This window comes from Hyaena hyaena, unplaced genomic scaffold, assembly GCF_003009895.1.
Source record: "Hyaena hyaena isolate Hyena2069 unplaced genomic scaffold, ASM300989v1 scaffold_455, whole genome shotgun sequence".
Taxonomy (NCBI): Eukaryota; Metazoa; Chordata; class Mammalia; order Carnivora; family Hyaenidae; genus Hyaena; species Hyaena hyaena.
In genome coordinates this window covers 168079-181579 of record NW_024081089.1, presented here as the reverse complement: position 1 = coordinate 181579, position 13501 = coordinate 168079, and the positions used below count along the sequence as shown (strand labels likewise).

The 13501-nt window shown below is 34.8% G+C and overlaps 1 protein-coding gene across 1 annotated transcript in view; it reads right to left on the bottom strand.

The window, feature by feature from the left end:
* LOC120246219 overlaps positions 1-13501 on the bottom strand; it is a gene marked incomplete at its 5' end in the record, with an annotated part of 228496 nt that overhangs the window by 57137 nt on the left and 157858 nt on the right. Inside the window, one exon of the mRNA XM_039253656.1 lies at positions 11415-11574. Within this exon, the coding sequence (XP_039109587.1) occupies positions 11415-11574 (160 nt within the window). The remainder of the gene's footprint in view (positions 1-11414; positions 11575-13501) is intronic.

Sequence of the window (13501 nt, the reverse complement as noted above, 5' to 3'; positions counted from 1 at the left end):
ATGAGGCTCAAGAGAAAAAAAAACTCACACTATTAATAACTATTTTTCCTGGCATCTATTATTGAGCATTGGGTCAAAATTCTCTGGGCTCTATTGTTCTAAAATCCCTTTAAAAAATCTTAGTAAAAACAAAAAAAAAATTGGTTGGATCCTTCTGGCTTGAACATTTTAAAATCAACTCAGGTTTGTCATGGATCTCTGAAGTACCTGAAGCATTCATTGTTCCTTGAACCGGGATTTAAAAGTGAGTTCTCCACAGGAACACCTGGGTGGCTTAATAATGGCTTAAGCTTCTGACTCTTGATTTCGCCTCAGGTCATGATCTCAAGGTTTGTGGGATGGAGGCCCACATCGGGCTCTGCACTGACAGCATGGAGCCTGCTTGGGATTCTCTCTCTCCCTTCTCTGTCTCTCTCTCTCTCTAAATAATAAATAAATAAATAAACAAACAAACAAACAAACAAACAAACATTAAATACATACATGCATACATAAAGGTTGGCTCTCCATAATTGCAAGTTCTAGAATTTTTATTTTTTGATTAAATTTCCATTTCCATGATAACATTTGAGGTGATGAAAATGTTCTAAAATTAAATTATGGTGAGGATTACAGAACTCTGCTAACATGATAAAGACCACTGAATCGGGCCCTTCAAATGGGTTACCGTTATAGTTGTAATTTATATCTTACTAAAGTAGTTAAAGTATTTTACCCATTCTAAAGAGGCAAAAATGTTTTAAAGTAATAAAATAAGACCTTTATTGCCTAACTCAATGTTTATCTTAGTAGAGGCTACTGACTACTCTTAAGTGTTTAATTATATTTTTAGGGATGTTCAAAGACCTCTTGAAAAGGAGATTTAGCTTATTTCTTGGCTACATAGGAAATTAAGAAATGAAAATTACAGGTTTTAAAAGTAGACTATAGGCATTAAAAGAAATTGGCAATAGGGACAATTTGTTTTGCGAATTAAAAATTCCTTTGGTGATATGTGGTATAAAGAAATGGTATGAGGTGAACCAACGCACAGTTAGTATCAGTATCTCTCTCCCTGATCAGATTGTGATTATTCTCTCAGGTAGAAGGCCTAGAGTTTAAGGTCAAATACCTCTTGATCAAGAGAAGTAAATTCCCTCTACTGAAGATTCTTTTGACCTATCCTTTAGATTTTGCCATATCTAAAAGCATTGTATACATTTTAAAAGAAACTGACCATTTACTTAAAGAACTGTGTTCTTTGTTAAAAACAAAAACACTTATTGGCATAGCTCATTCCATCCTAATGACAAAATTAAGCTTACTGCCCTCAATTTTTAAGTTTTATATGTGACTAAGACAATTAGAAGAGACCAGGGGGGTACTCACTTTTGAATGCCCAGTCTTGGTAATGAGAGCTTTCATACTATTCTTACTTTCTGATCTTATACTCTAATAAACGTTGACTGCTGCTCATTTAAGGGAAAAAAATAAAAAAAGACCCAGGAAAGGAATATCAATCAGCCAAATGTAAAAAAAGAAAAAAAAAACAAAAACCAAAAAACAATAGAACAATGGTTTTAAAATAATCTAGAAGATCAAACCTTTGGATACAGCAAGATTTGTTTGATAAAAATGTGCCCCCCAACTCCAGAAACACACTTTTTATGTCAAGAAATTAAAAATAAGCAAGAATCTAAAACACGAGGACAAATGAGTCATAGCCTGACCTGCTGACAGGCTGTAGAGGGACAATGAGAGCTTTTCCAACAGCTTGCCTGAGAAGAAGCCAAGGGACCAGCCTGGAAACCAGGAGCTAAATGTAGATGGCGGTGTGCATGTGTCACTTGGAGCACTGCATGGTGGCTCTGTTCCTGCCAAATATACAGCAGCTTAGCCGTGTTTTAGGACCTAATCGAGGCATAAACCACAACTGCTACTGTTGCTGGTGACAATGGAAAGCAAACTGCATTTCTAACTAGAAAGAAGGAAATGTGAACAAAGAGAAACAACCAACTAAATCTCATCAGGAGACACCGTTTCTGCTGCCAAATTAAGAAAGATGCATCTTCCATCAAATTGGAAAAGGAATCAGAAAGGATAAGAGACACTGTGACAAGGTTGGCCAGTACATTCTTACAATGTTAATGCTGTCTGTGATTTTCTTTCCTCTGTGTCTGAAGATGAATCATGAGGCCATTATGTAGCAGACAGACTGTCAGGGCTCGAACACCTATTTCTGAGCATCGCATGAATCGCTACTTTCAGCTGTCTCATTCTTCCTATAGACTGGATGCTCCTGAATGGTATGTGGTGGTAGCTTGCAAAGGACTTTATATTCTGCTTGATACTTTCTCCTTACAAAGGACACTTTCATAGGTCTTTTTCCAAATATGAAAATAATATGTATTCGTCATGAAAATTAGTAGGAAATTTACAAAAGCTCAAAGAAGAGAAGCTAACTTTCCCATACTCCCACATCAAAGGAAGATACAATCATGTGAAAATTCTATGTATGTTTTTGTAACCTTTGACGCCACTTTACAGTCTTTCATGGGTCATTTTTAGACCAACTCATTTTTAATTACTGGGAACTGTGGTTTTGGAAAGCACACCGAAAGTGAGGTACTAATATGTGTCCTTTCTTGTCTATTTATCCAGCCTTAGTGTTCCCTATTGCCTTCCATTAGCCATGTTCCAGACACCCTAAATTCTTTTCTGTTCTCTGAAATATCATATTTCATCTTGTGCTTGGAGAGCCCAGGCCTTGGTGCCCAATTTATCTTTGAACCACTCTTCTTCTTGAATACCTATTGCAATAATCTTCTCCTGTGTGAGATCTTTAATGGCCTTTTCCAAGGGGTTAAGAGTCTTAAAGAGAAAACCACAGGGCCCCAAATGAAGTCACTAGGGCCAAGTCACCAAACTGAGGCTCGTTACCCAACCTAATTGCAGTTCCAAACTCCCCTGGAAATGTAGTCTTTACCATCAGTCAAGAATTTTCTGAGCAGCACCAATCTGTCTGTCATGTGGGCTCTCCCTCTCCTCCAGGGCCTCAAAAGAAGAGGAGGTAATCTGCACAACAAGACTCTCAGCCTTTCCCCTAAAAGAGAGTGAATGTGTCAAATAATCTTTTTTTTTTCCTTTGTTAACTTTGCTGTCCCACCTCCTTCCTAGAAAAACCTTCCATTCTTGTACAACTCTTCAGAGCTGCCCTCTGCTTGCCAGATGGGACGCTGCCCAACGCTTGAATTCCTTAATAAAGCCAATTAGATCTTCAAATTTACTTTAACAACTCTATCTTTGTTCAAGCTACCACCATATTGCCCAGCGCATTGCTCTTTTATTCTACCATCTTACTGTATTGGTATTATAGCCACAGCTATTTAACTTCCTGACTGTACTATAAAGGAAGAGATACTGTTTCATCTTACTTTCACCTGCATCTAAGAAAAAAGCACTTACTTCGTATTAGATGATTCATAAATAAGTGGCAAATAAATGAATAGATGGATGCATGAAGTTGTTTCATCTCTCTGAGCCCCAGTTTCCTCACCTGTTAAATGGAAATAATATCCACCACATATATTTGCTTTGAAAATTAAATGAACCAACGTACAAATTGATTGACATAGTGACTGGGCTACAGTAAGAGCTACTTATTTCTCCCCTTTGTTCTTAAGACTATATTGCTTAAATTCTAAGCTCCTTTGAAAAATTCCCTTTGACCTATCTATCAAAAAACATGAATGCTAAAAGCCAAGCAAAGGGTTTCTCTGAAGAGGTAGTAATATTATGGTGACATTTTTGCAACTCTAATTTATTCAGGCTTTGTGACTCTTAAAAGCCCAAATAACTCCGAACAGAAATTAGGTAAGTTAAAAAGGATAAAGGCTAATGGTAGAGCTAGCATTTCATTAGGGTTGTATTTTCATCTCTTGGAAGTCTATCCAAACACAAGTAATGCTGGGGAACTTGTGCTTCTCAAACAGCCAGATATGGAAAGGAGTTTGACTTTCATTCTTTCTGTTAAAGAACATTGTACTTCCAAAGGAAAAAAAAAAAGAACATTGTTTAATGCTTTACATGAAATTCCATTTCCCACCACATAATTATTAAAAGATAAGTAGCTTTTGCATTATTAATAAGAATAAATAATAAGAGGGCAATTAAATAACTATCATTAATGGCTTGTTCATTAATATGTTAGCAGTTGGCTGTTTTATCATGAAGAGAAATTAGAGTAAGATAGTAGGAAAATTCAATAAATAATAAAACAGAAAGCTGTGTACTGTGCCTCAGTTAATTACAAATGTATCTGAATCTTAGGGAACCTTAAAGAAGAAATTTGCATACCAAGTATACAAGTAGTTCAAAGCTAATAGGTGCTTTGTTACAAACAAAACTCTCTCCTGTCTCTTTGAGTTTAAGTTTGTTTACTCTTAGAAAAACTTGATTTCCTGTGTCTGAGGAAAATAAGCTTATAAAAAAAGATGAAAAGGCAGCTATATACCACTCCAGTAAAGAGATGCTGACAAATTAAGTGTTAATGAATCAAAAACATATGGATTACACTTAAACTTCAAATAGAAATGATTTTAGAATCAAGGGAGAGACTACTTAACAAAATCTAAGTAAGTCTTTGTCAATCTTTAAAACCCAAACATTTATGGTATCTTCAGAAAGCTCTAAGTTATTCCTTTCCTTAGTAGTGACCTATCATTTTCATTTTATGGAAAAGATCAATCTTTCCAAGGCCAAATGACCTTTCAAATGTTTAACAATATACTGGGAAAGTTACAAACAGACAACCCACAAGTTCAGAGCTAAAAAAGATCAAGGGAGAAATATATATCAATTAACCAAAACCACGATGCCAACACAGAGTATTTTCCTCCACCCCTTGCTCATCATGATTTAAAAAACAAAGCAAAAGAGAAATGTCAGTAGTCATATACCTTTTAAATCATCTTCTTTTATCAGTAAATTTTAAAATTATAGCTAAGATTTGTATTTTCAAATTAGTCGGCTCAATATCAATCTTCTTTGTGCAAAAATTGGAAGCTCTATGATGTTAACAGCTCTAATTACAGTCCACATTCATATAATAACCTCTAAATATTTATTCATTATTGAGAGAAAGAGAGACAGACAGAATGTGAGCAGGGAAAGGGCAGAGAAAGAGAGAGGGAAACAAAAAATCCCTGATGCAGGGCTCGAACTCACGGACCATGAGATCATGACCTGAGCTGAAGTCGGACTCTTTTTTTTTTTGAGTTTTCTGATAATAAAGTCAGACTCTTAACCAAGTGAGCCCCTCATATAAAAACTTTTAAAAGGTGTCTTAATGCCTCTGTAGAATTGGAAATTGGTTCAATGCAAGAAGAAAATAACACTGGATATGGAGTTCAGAATATGTATTTGATTACTGAGCAGAAACCCCTATGTTTAAGATAATTGAGGCATACTTTTAGGATGTATTCACCCAGGGGTCCCTAAGATATGTTCTTTACTAGCAAGAACAACAAAAATTTGATGTTCTTTTTCAATGCAATAAAGTCGGTGTTTAAAATCTAGTCTACTAACTTCCCAAGAAAGACCTGTTCATTCACATTCCTACACTGATGTAAATGTCTCTTTCACTAAAAATTCTGTCCTGATATCCAAAGTGCTTATTTATTACTGTGAGTACTTATTCTTGCGCCTGACACTTAGTGTAAAAGGCTTTTCAGTTATTTTGGAAGTGGAGCCTCCACGGGTAAATCCTGCATGTATGAAATTCACTGGAATCATGTTCAGGGGCCAGGAAGTGTTACATGTAGATGGTTTGAGCGCTCACCTTTTGTTCTCTTGATGTAAGGAGTGAAAAAGATTCCTTAGCTCTTACTAAATGAAACCCCTACTTCCCACCTCCTGTAATCAAAGCAGCCCATTTCCCCTTTGAATTGACAAGATTCAAGGGTGCTATACATTGTAGTCACCATTCTGCCACCTACCATTTTGAATTCAGTTTGACTCCCAGTTTCCATTTCCACTTGGTTCCCCATTCCATTCCTGATTTTAAATTTGGCTAGATCCAATGTAGTTATTTATCTTCACCTCCTTTCAAGTTCCCATCAAGCTTGCAAGCTTGTTTTTCCCTGTGCACATTCATGATTAGAGTCCCTTACGTAATTCCATTGTATAGCCATCTATTAATAAAAATTATTCTAACACACAACAACAAACATAATAGCCTTCATTAGTTGTATTTGGTGATTCCCAGATAATACAGACACTTGAGAAATAGACTTATCCGTCCACTGCAGATCAGGATGCTTAATACTTGATGGCATGTAACACACAATCTGTAAGTGATGGTGATATTGAGTTGAATTGAATAGTTAGAAAGTGCCATGGATAATTTAGGCCTTCGCTGAATAACAACACTTAAGGGTGGAAAATTGAACTATGTATTATTAGACTGAGTGCATTAAAAATTTTGGAACTTTAAAATAAGCAAATTACAGAATTCAGTCCAAAGGCAACCCAAAGTCTTAACTGAATGAATTCCCTCCTTTTTACTAAAGCTTTCAATGGCCTTCCATTGCCTATCATAAAAATATAGCCCCCACTCTTGTGCACATTTTCAGTTAAACTCCTCCAGGCTGATCTTTCCCTTTCTTCTGCCCTTTGCCCTTTGTTCCAGCCCAAACAAATTGCTTTCAGTTTTCAAACTTGCCCTGGCATTTCCTGCTACTATACCTCTACTCACGGTCTCTTCAGTGTGGAAAATAAAGACACTATAAAGCATCTCCATGCCAAATCCCCATCAACAGGCTTCCATTTTATCTATTTGCTACCACCTTGCCACTCATGATCCTGCTGAAGCTTTTCTTCCTCCCTGACTGCATCCCCCAAGTAGAAAGGCATAGTATTTCTAGGAAAACAGTGTAGCCACATCGTAACACAATTGTGACATGTTGTGTCAATAACAATGCTTAGGGTTCAATGCTTGCTGTATAATTTACTAAATGTAAATTCAGCTTTTCTTAATTATCTCCTTTTATTAAAAATTATACATTGTATGTAACCTTCATAACAGAATTTCATCAAGAATGAACTAAAGAACTGAAACATTGTTACAGTCACTATGCAAGTGCACAAAAGTAGTACATAAATAGCAACACCTATACAAAGAAGACAAAGCAGGGTACATGTCTGGGTGCTTGTGTTCCCCCGTCTACATTCATAATAAGAGTCCCTCATATAATCCCATTGTCTAGCCATCTATTAATAAAAACTATCTTAATGTACAACTACAAAAATAATAATCTTCATTAATAGCATCGGGTAGTTCCCCAGATAATACAGACACTTGAGAAATAGACATTTTAAGTTTTATGCTTTCCAATTACTCTACTTGAATGGATCTCTAACTTTATGGTCCACTGTCCCACGAGGCACAACTTTCTCCCACCTTCCTCTCAGTCTAACATTCCGCTATTTTTATGAGCTTCAATAGCCCCTTTTAAAGTGGTAGTTTCTTTAAGAAAATAATTACAATGTAAATTAGTCTTCAACAAATAGTAAGGCACATTTTGGAATTAAGCTCCTAAGTATTGAAGCTTGGCTTCCTGATATGTTTAAAACCATTACATAAGTTTAACCATAGCCATTCAATCTATGTACCTAGAAATATCATTTCTACTGTTGTTAATGAAGGTCCTAGGGCACAAATTTATTAAAGGTATACGTTTGCATGGGATAATAATTGGGTAGATAATATTAAATTCATAGGCTCATTATTTAATTGCAAGGGCAGATTATGAATACAGCTTCTAAAATGTATTTTAATGAAAAACACTACATCCTGACCTAATCATATCAACCTTATGCTATCTAATTAAGGATGCAAAAAATCATTAGAGTTGCAAAATATTAGTTCCAATTTCATCAGGCTGTGAGCTGCCCCTTCATGAATATATATATTTTTACTCATGATAAATAGTTAATGAGGTAAAAATGACAAAATTTGCATGTAGGCAAATTAGTTTAATAGAATGATGTCTTTTCTGACTACTGAAAGTGACCTTTTCCTTTTAAAAAAATGGTCAAAATACTTTGAAATTATCATGTGGCTGTCTTTGTGCAAATGACAAATTATATGTATGAACAATATAAAAATTACAAAATGCAATAATCCTAAATTCTCATCAGAGTGTAAATGTGTTCTGTGCTTTTGCATTTATCAATTTAATAAAAGGAAATTAAGCATATTATAAAGTGTCCATTTGTGTGGCAATTTTTAATCCAGAGCATAAAAATGAGAAGCGTGTGCTTAATAGCTAGTATGATGGCAAAGATCTAGATCAAATTTTTAAATCATAAAAATTCTAGACTACTTATTTGAAACACTTTGATGTTCAAGTGTCTATTCCACTCTTAATTTAGCATTTTAGGTTATAGATGATTAGTCAAAATTAAACCAGCATTGTATCTTGAAATTAGTACATCAATGGTTCAACAGGACTATCTTGCTTCCCTGTTGAAATAAACTAAGCAGACAAACACAAAACAGGTTAATAAGAAGAACATTAAAAATTAATCATAAGTAAGAGGAAGTATTCATAGTATAAATATTAGGTCACAAAGAGACACAACAATCATTTAAATTTAAGAATGTTTCTGTATGCTTAATAAACATCACCCCCACAACAAGAAATAACAGGTGCTCTACAGATTTTCAAATGATTTGTATGAATATCTCTGTGAATCTCATCACTGATGGATGCCAAGTTTCTTCATGTTGGGGAATAAACAACAGCAATTGATCTAGAAATATTAATTTCTGTTAATGGCCCCAAAGAATCTAAGCCAAAATATTTTACTTGAGACACAAATGCCTTTGATTAAATTATTTACTTTAACTGCATTTAAACAAATTTTCTTTTCTCTGATCCATCTCAATGTGTATACACTGTATACACTGTACAGTTGTCCATCATGGGCCAGCCAAGCCATTTTATAAAGAAGGGAATTAATATTAATTTTAAAGAATTAAGGAATTTCACAATCTCCATTAATTTTCTTTCTAGCATCTAAACATTCATTTTTTTCTCTCCCTTTTTATCCCCATCCATCTCCCCTTATTATTCAACTGAAATCATTTTGGTATTCAACTTTGGATTGCTTCCAAATTCCTAAACTATCTTGTGAAATATAATAATGAAGTAAACACACTCTACTTACCCCAGCCACTTTGACAATATCCTATGATGAAAGGGCTCTTTGCTTAACTTTTAGGATTATTTCAACAATTTGAGCCTTTTTAAATTCTGTTTATCTTTTTTAAGTAATCTCTACACCCAATGTGGGGCTCAAACTCACAACCCTGATATCCAGAATTGCATGCTCTATCAACTGAGCCAGCTGGGTGCCCCAACAATTTGGGCCTTTTAAAAATTATGCTGTTGCCAAGGATTTTTGAAGAAGAAACCAGGATGAATATATGGTAACGTGAAATATGTTTTCTTTCAAATCAGGGACAGCCGTCATGAAAACGTCTCCTGTAATGTTATATTTATCTATCAAATTAACAGAGTTCAAAACATATTGCATATATTAATAGCAAATCCATGTGAAAATTTTTTTCAAGCTAATGTTTAGGTCCCTATCATGTAGAAAACGGAATGAGGTAGATTATATGTATGTTATATGGACAATGAAATCTATTCAGTTATTCAATCATTCATGCATGCGTTAGTTTATGCACTGAATGAATAGGCAGTAAAAATGTACTATGTTCTGCAGATACTATTAAAGATGGAGAACACAAAGATGGAGGAGCCACTCTATTGCACAAGAAGATCTTAATTTAAAGAAGAAGAGGGAAACACAGGCAAGTAATTGTCAATTTATGTGTTAGAAGGGTCAGGTCAACCAGGTTTTGGCAAAAAGGAGATGGTCCTCTCTGGAAAGACCCTAGAGAAGCAACATTCAAGATAAGCCTGGGAGAAGAAATAGTTTGCCAGATAGTATCTGAGGACTTGGAAGGCGCTCCCCCAAACAGAGAGCAATGGATGGTAATATACAACAGTATAACACATTTAGCAAATTATCCTTATTTTTGAGTGGCCTACTGGTATTTTAGTAGGAAGCATTTGGCCAGAAGAAGGCCAAGAAGGGAGGGGAGGAATATGGATACAGGAGACATCCCTGGAGAATCACATCAAACGGCAAAAACATAATAGTATGCATTTTGGCTTTTATTCTTCAGGCAATGGGCAATTGTTCTTCCAGCAAAGGGTTTATGACAAGGAAATGCAGGGTCAGATTTTAGAAATATTCTAAATATTTCTAAATATTCTAAAGAATGAATTCATGGCCAGTATGACGATGTGACAAATGTAGCAGGAGACTGAAGGTGAAGTAGTTAGCAAAGTATTGCTATTCTTCAGAAGATGGATATGGAGGTCATAGACATACAGTAGTAAATGAAATAGAGAAGTGTCGATACTAAGAAAGTAAAATCAGTGGAACTAACTGGATGATCAAATTGGAAAAAAAAAAAACTAGGAGACAAAGAAGAGTCTAGGAATACTCGGAGTTTTGGATCTTTATGATTGAACAGATGAAAATGCCATGTGCATTATGGATGTGTAAGTGCTGTAGTTTCGTGGCACAAGCAAAATGCATTTGTTAATTAACAATATGTGTGAAGTCAATTTTGTTTGGAACATACTGGATTTTAGGTATCTTTGAGGCATGCACTGAAAGACATCAAGTAGGCTGTTGGATTATATTACTTTAGAACTCAGAATAGAGGTGTAGCCTTGAGATACACATTTGATAATCTTTGGAAGGATGAAAGACGCATTTCAAAGGGGGTTAAAGAAAGGATAGTGTGTCTAGTAAGAAGAGAAATAAACCAAATACAGAGCCCTGGAAGATATTAACACAAAAGAGGCTGAAGAAGCCAATGGAGAAGTCCGTAAAGGAGATTATTGAAAGAGGGAAGAAAATCAAGAGGGCTGACTAACAAAGGCATCAAAGGAGAAAACCAGAAATAATATTCTCTTCCTCCTGTTCTCCCAAGATGACACTGAAGCCAACTATTATGTCACATATGGGAAATCCATCACTCACTTCTTTTATATTCTTTACAACCCTTGTATAATTTTGCCCAATATATATACAGCAGGTATCAATAAATATTTCTGTAAGAAAATAACACTGCAGCACTCTAAGAAATACCTGGCTGTGTTTCCTCATTTCAACTCATAAAAAATAATCAATATACAGTTGAGTTGCAAGATTTGTATCATGGTGGCAGTCAAATTCAATAATAAATGGCTTCAAGAACAATGTGAGGAAATTTAACAACGTACTGATAGGCTAACAGAATACGTTTCTCTTGTGCAGTCAAAAAACAAATCTACTTCAAACCAACTCACCTTCCTTCTGTTACCATTGATTCCTCTCCATTGCTCAGACCTTTTCACTATGTTACTGAGCTCCTGATTGGAAATCTCCAAATCATACGGTATGAAAAACTTGCTTTCTTCACTATGGATGCGTTGAAATACATCTAATATCCAAGAATCATTGTGCAATCTGAGAACAAAACCACCTGTTATTTTATTCCCCAAATACTGTAAACATTTTTTCTGACAAAAGTGTTAAACAATTTATGTTTCTTTTGTCGGTTTCTATTTATTCTATTCTAGTTCATCATTCCCATTTATTTTTCAGGAAACATTTGACTAAATTTCCAGAAATAATGAATCATTTCCTCCACTAAACATCAAAGAATAATCTGTTTATTTTGTAGTTATCTCCTGTAAGCCTACTATTTCTGATTTTTGACGTTTAAGCAATAGGCTGTAGGAAATTAAGCAATATTTAGCCATTAGTTTGTATTATGGATATCCACGTTAATTCAAATATGAGGGCTTTGTCAAAGGAAACTTAAATTTGGATTTCTTTCTTTCTCAGTGAGTTGGTTTTAGACTCACTTTGGTAGAAACCCCATTGGACCAGCTCTGTTGGCACAGCAGTTTTGCTGAGTTGGTTGTTTTCCAACATGAATGATAAATGGACCAGTTTAGTGAACCTCCTAAATGGATAAACTTTCATTTAATCATCTCCCACTTCCGAAAACAGCTTCAACTAGTAATTTAGAAATGCACTGCTTTTCTTGTGACAGTAGTAAAGTGACAACAAAATACCTTACTGAAAAATACTTCATTAGTAACATTGAGGTGAGTATTATAAATATCAATTGGGCCAACGCTTATAACATCTTTCTACCAAATATGCTTAAGTTCAGGAAAAAGAAAATATGTATTCTATTCCTGATCAATCAGTATATTTGCTTTAATATCATATGCTTTGTCTTGTAAAACTTTGAACAAAATTGAAACTCTAGGGAAATATCATATTTATCCGGTGACTTAATGTACTTTTGGCTCACCATGTATATTTGGAATTAGTTTAAAAAGCACAAAATTGTTTCACTACGAGTCTGTAGGCCACGTCAAGAACCCCAATGCATCACGGTATCAATAACCCACCCATCTGAAATGTTATTGCAAAAAGCCCAAGTTACGTATTAGAGTACTAAGATAGTTAAGCATTACGTGGAAATGCCTTTCTATACAAAGTAGAGAGTTGTAAGTATTTAATTTCAATGATAAAGATAATTATATTTTGCTTTAAATTGGGTAGATTATTAAAACTAAAATTTATTGGATTCCCATTTGTAGCGGTGGTCATTCACATCCATTATTTCTTCTCACTTTCCCTTAATCATGTCTTTTACATAATAAGACACTAAAATTAAAAAAAAAATAGTCTTGCTGTTTATAACAAAGCAGCATTTAAACCCAGAGCTAATGCCAAGGTTCATTTCATTCCACCATGTAGCTCTTCAGTGAAAATAGCCAATTGAACATGTATCTTCATTTAACGAACACTATCTTGATTCTTTCCAAAATAAGAAAATAGATTTGTTGACCCTACTTGCCAAATAAGATCTATGTGTCTTTTATTTCCCCCCTCACTATTTTGTGCTCATCACAGTGTGGAAATAAAAGCAAAATTGCCAGCCAGTGTCACTGATGGCCCAAGACAGGCCATATGGCTTGGTACCATCTTGAAATTCAACTACTACTCTTAACTGTGCTTTGAGATTCTAGGTTGGCCATTTGAATGATTTGCTACTTGTTTTGTTAAACAAGAACTAGACTTTACCATTCTCTTAAACTTGCTTAATGTAACATTCATCTTTTTCTTTTAATGGTAGTAAGATTTAATGTACTTAAATTACTGTCAATTTGCTGCCATAAACATTTTCCATATGAAGATTTTAAGTGCACGATTATCAACAATGCAATTAACTTTGAATTAATTAGGAATCACAGTCCTGTTTCTGCTAGCTTCTGTTCCTTTTGCCCAGAAAATGTCTGTCTCTTCTTTACATCTCCTTCATTCTGTGTGAAAGAATAATTATGTAAACATCCAAGCTGGGATTTACAGGATG